Here is a 5,497-nt window from a genome sequence, read left to right on the forward strand (position 1 = left end):
GAGAACGAAAATGCCAACCCCTATAATAGGAGCAATCTGTGGTTCAGGTCCCAGATACCCTAACCAAGTCACCAGAACTGTTCCTTGAGGATAGGTGGCAGGATACTGAATTAAGGGGAAAACAAGGGTATATCAGAGCAGAGAGGGGAAGAAAGCAAGGGTTGGAAGCATCAATGGCAACCTGAAGTGAGACCTCAGGAGGGCAAATATCTTAGAAATTGATGTTACAATAATTGTGACTGCAGCATTTATGAACGTAAGTCCGATTGTTGCGATCAAAGGTCAGGCTCCTGCAGAATTTCTGACACTCCATATATATTATCTCGAGTTGTTTATCTGTAGTGGGGAAGAGGGGCACCAGAGGAAAAAAACAAATGATGTAAGTTCTCCAAAGATAAGTCCAACCTGGTCCCAGTTCTTTCAGTGAAGATTTTCATCAGGCAACAAGGTAGGTACAGGAATGACTTCCCAACGTATACTTTCCCAGAGCACCCAGGCAGGGGAATGCAAAAATCACTGGTCAAACTTCAGGGATGGCTTGTGTGAGGTCCCCAACAACCCCTGACTCTTTGTATAGGTGTTTCATCCCTTTCCCTGCTGGGAAATAAGCAACTAGTGCTTTTGTGTTTGCAGAGTCAAAATCTGTTTGGTCAGTTTTCTTGGGGGATGGACCCCTCTCCCCTACCTTCTTCTCCCTATCCAGTTTTCCAAATTCCTCCTCTGCCTGTATGCCCAGAAACCTGTGTTACCCACAGGGGCCTCCAACCCCTGCTTCCTCTCCAAGGTCGGTCTCAGTTTGATATGTGATATGATGGTTATACTCTCGTAGGTTTTTCTAAGAACCACCTACCACCTCCCCTGACCCTCTAAATTACCCTGATATGACCCTTTAAATTACCCTGATATATCTTTAACGTCATGCAGCTCTCGTCATGCTGAGCATTGCAGACACCGAAACCTCTTCTGCAGCGGTCCGTCCGTGTGCGAAGGTGGCACTTTATGCACTTCAGTGGGGTGGTTGCTGCAGAGCACAGAGCAGGCATGAGCCCAGGGAACGGGGCTGGGAAGGAGCAGGAGGTGTCCAGTCCTGGTATGTGTGTGTGTGTGTGTGTGTGTTGGGGGGTTGTTGGTTTCTGGATGAAGAGCTGGCAGTGGTGTATTTTGGACAGTCCACCATTTGACCTCTTACCAATACCTTATCCCAGAGTAATGGAAAGAAAATGCTGTTGTGAGAAAAAAAGGATCTGGACCCAACTCTAACTCTTTCACCATGTTATTTGATTTCTCCTGCTTTAAAATGGTGGCGTTAACGCTGGCTGGTCTGCTTGACTGGGCTGTATTGAGACATGAGGATGATAAGGAGAGTAAATACTTTAAAATATTTTACCCAAGCTAGTGACATATTATGGGATCTCTGACATCTGGCATTGCTTGTTTGGTATATTGCTGCTTAGCTATTACATTATATATCCTATTATTTTGAACTTTGAGTGGAATCTAAGTAAAGGCCTCAGAGATTATAGTACAATCGGTGACCCTCTTACAAGTTATTGTGGAGTAAGCGAATCCAAAGACATTTGGATTCCATTTAAAAATTTCTCCAACTGAAACACCTAAATGAGGAAGGAAAGTAGCATTTGTCAAGCATCTCCTTTGGGCCATATTCTCTCACACTGTATCTGTTTTAAGCCTCACAGAAATCTTGCAAATAGATATTATCTTCCCCATTTCTCAGATGAGCAACCAAGGTACAGAAAGTCAGTGACTGCACCATCGTTTTGATCAGTCTATTTCCAGAACGCCTAGTATTTCCTCTATCAGAATCACTTGTTTTAATATCGCATCCTTGGGTAGGGTATCACAAGCCATTGTCTGTCGCTAAAACCAACTCCAAAATGATTCATGATAGACTGACCAGTTCCCTCAGGAAATGGAATATAGATTTGTGAATGGTGAAGAGGTTTTAAGGAAAATCTTACTAGGTTTTTGTATTATAGGGAGGGGTAGGGATGGAATGAGAAGCAGGGTGAGGGGCAGCCATGAAGGCCTTTGAGCACCTGGTGGGGGATCACAGTGCCTAAAGGACAGGAAAGGTAAGGAAGACGGTAGGAGCATTGTGAAGCAGGTGTCCCCCCTCTTCTACACCTGGTCAAAGCTCATCCCTGCCTGGGAACCTACTAAGCTTGAAGCCTTCCCCTGGGTCTCCCTGGATCCTGTCTCCTTGGATCTGTGACTCACCCACAAGGAGGTAGAACAGGGAGAAGACTGACAAGAGTGATTTTCCCATCCTCATCCGGAAGTCCCTCGTACAGAAAGGAAAGCAAGCAGAGGCTGCTGTGAGCACAGGTCTTTAAGCTACAGGGAGAAAAACCTCCTGCTCCTTCATCACAGGCCAATCGTCATTCATGCCTAAGGGGAGACAGGCACAGAAAGCACAGATTTGTGATTTCTTAGAACACAAATTCATTCTCTGTCTTGTCTATAGCAGAAAATAATTATAATTAACAAATGGGGTTTACATTGAACTAATTTTGTTTTTCTTTGCATATCCTCATCATCACTATCATTTTTTGTCATCATGATTATTAACATTACAGTATTGCTGTCATCTCAGTTTCATAGAGGAGGATACTGAGTCATGGTGAGGTTCAGTATCAAATCCAGAGTCACATATTCAGGGACTGATTGAGAGTACTCACAGTAAGACTTTTTAATTCTAGAGGCCATACTTTTAAACCACCATGATTCAATGCCTACTTGAGATTTATTCATATGTTCAACAAGTATTTACTGTTTGCTTTTATGTGCCAGACACAGATGCATGTGTGAGAAAAGAGCAATGAATAAATCAGAAAATCTCAGCTAGACTCTCTATGGGTTCAGAAACAAGAGAGTGAAAGAGATGAGAAGATAGGTTGCCTGTGACCAAGTCGGGCCTTCCACCTAGAATGTCTGATTCTCAGTCTTGAACTCTTTTACCATTCCAGAAATTCATCCTCCAAGACCAGGAATTCCTTACTTTGTGGAGCTGTGAAAAGCACCCTAGAATTATCCCACAATTTGATCTTTAGTCAATTTATATTGTGAGTCTGGCCAGGTTTGCTCATGATTTCATGTATCTATCAATACAGAATTAACTCTGTTCATGGTGCCCGTGAATAAAGCACTGAGTATTATGAGCAGACCTGACATTCTAAGTGTCCTAAACCTATCCAGTCAACCAATGGTACTTTGCCTAAAGATACTAGAAATCTTTCACATTCGACTGATTAATAGCACATTATTTTGTTGTAGGAGCAGTATACTAATTAAAACAAGTAGAGTCTGACATCTCTAGACAAATAAAGACTGGGTAGTTAAGGTCTTAGCTCAAGTGCTATAAAATTTAAAATGTTCCTATTCTTTATCCAATCAGAGTGGGGAGCCCATTTTGCTTAAGGAGAGAACCAGAAGTCTTAGACACAAGGAAATATAAAAAGAATTGAGACTAAAATGGAGAACAAAATTGTGAAGTCTTTGAATATAGTTCTAACTTCTGTGATATTTCAAGAGATAGCATTTTTGGAGAACATTCTCAGGCTTAATGAAAAAGCAAACCTCTGAGCCTTTGGAGCTTGGGTTTGAAAAACTTAGGGTATTCAGTTTGTCACTTACCTTTTGGTTAAAGATAGTGACTTGAGAATCACAGCAAAGGATGCAGGCATTCTAGATTAAGCAGCAAAGGTAATTTGCAGTTTCTAGTCTTCCTTCAAGGTTCCTCTTGGCAGATGCCCTCTGTCAAACTTTGAATCTTCTGTTTACTGGGTAATTTCTTGCTAGGATTGTGAGATTTTGAAACTCAATCTAAGTATTGAGATCCTCTGATCTGCTTCATCTCTTCCCAGAGTATCTCATCCATCTAATTTCCTTTTGAAATAACTTTCCTTCTTCTAGCATAGGGGAGGAGAGGATGAGTATTAGAAGTTATTAATAGAGGTAGTATGTAATGGAAATAACGTTTTCATGGGGATCTGGAGACCTATGATTGATTACCATGCAATTCATGGCATCTTGAGCAATTTATTTATCTGTTACTTCTTGATGAATTTTATGGTCCTTTACAAAATTAATATTCTGTGGTTCCATGACATAAATCATGAGGGTGGGTTCCAAGTTCTGTTTTTCTCTAGTATCTAGCACACTGCTGTCATATGTTGTTATGCATTCACTCATGGTGAGTGAATGAAAGAAGACACAAACTCCACATGTTTCTGCTACCCATGATCCCACTGAGCCACTGGGGCTCAGAAGCTGAATTGATACACCCCCATGCCAAGCACCCACTCGGCATAGATGCCATTTGCTCTGCTCTGAGGAAGAGAAGCAGAACATGGTGTCTTCATGTTCATGGTCTCTTCTGCCTCCAGGGCGGATGACTGAGATTTGGTGATACCACAGATGAGCAGCTCTAACTTGTGCTTTCTGAACACTGCCTTGTTTTGGGCCACAGGTTCTGGCATAGAGTCAGATATCAGGCTGCTTTGTTCTTAGTTTCCCAAGGGTAGTAAGTGGTTTTCCCAAGTGTGTATGGGGAGTTGAGTGAGAGAGAATGATCTTTTAAAAAAACTGGGTGGAAGATTGCCTGCATGCAGGGCCCAGAGAAATCATCTGAAGTGCATATCCAGCCTCTCTCACATCCAGATAGTTGGGGGAAAAGAGACGAAAGAAAGTAGAAGAAAACCAACATTTCTTGAGTGCTTATGATGCGCCAAGCACTAGGCTAGCCATTTCCGTGTAGATTGTCCCATGGAGGCTTCACAACATTCTGGTGGAGAAGTGCTTAGAAAGGAGCAAAATCATATACCATGTCGATTAGTGTCACTCCAGAATTCCAGCTTCCTTCTCACCATATTGCTGTCAGCATTATGCTTCAGATGAATAGTCACCATGAATAACAAAAAGTTACAAAAGGCCCTTTCAGGCCGGTTTATGTACAGATTTTGGCATGCAAATTTCAGATTTTGTCATCAGCTATTTCCATTCCTGAATAAGATTTCTTAATATGGGGGCCTACTATCTAAGGTTCATAGGGTCCATGAACTTTGATAGAAAAAATTATATTTTATTTTTTCATTAACCTCTGCCTGATATAATCATTCCCATCAGTAATGAATATTGACAACAAGCTATAATGGTCTTAGCACATCTGTGACTTTGTCACTAACAGTACTGAAAGATCAGGAATTAGATGGTTCCATTTGCATCTATGAACTTGTTAGGGCACCAATGACCATAGTGGTTTTTACTTGTGTGGAAACATTCTTGGGAATAGAATTGTGAAGCCAGAAAAATTACAAAAGTGCATCTCATTTCTGTCAGGCTTGAGCATGCATCAAAGAATATAAGATTTTTGCTGAAAATGAAAACTCAATTTGAAAAAATGGATGCATTCCTAAAAAGGTAGTTTTGCCATTTCAAAAAATCCTTTCCTTGGGACTTCTCATAAATTTTCTTACCT

The 5,497-nt window shown here is 41.4% G+C and overlaps 1 protein-coding gene across 1 annotated transcript; it reads right to left on the bottom strand.

The window, feature by feature from the left end:
• Nucleotides 1-211: 211 nt before the first annotated feature.
• Nucleotides 212-2,399, bottom strand: LOC143643980 (prostate and testis expressed protein 3-like). Its single transcript, XM_077112355.1, has 3 exons — nt 2,239-2,399; nt 899-1,021; nt 212-336 (listed from the first exon to the last, which is right to left on the bottom strand). Exons 1-3 carry the CDS (start codon nt 2,291-2,293, stop codon nt 212-214), a joined length of 303 nt encoding a protein of 100 aa, XP_076968470.1. The 5' UTR covers nt 2,294-2,399.
• Between the last annotated feature and the right edge of the window lie 3,098 nt (nt 2,400-5,497).

The sequence above is a fragment of the Tamandua tetradactyla genome, chromosome 8 (genome assembly GCF_023851605.1).
Source record: "Tamandua tetradactyla isolate mTamTet1 chromosome 8, mTamTet1.pri, whole genome shotgun sequence".
Classification (NCBI taxonomy): Eukaryota; Metazoa; Chordata; class Mammalia; order Pilosa; family Myrmecophagidae; genus Tamandua; species Tamandua tetradactyla.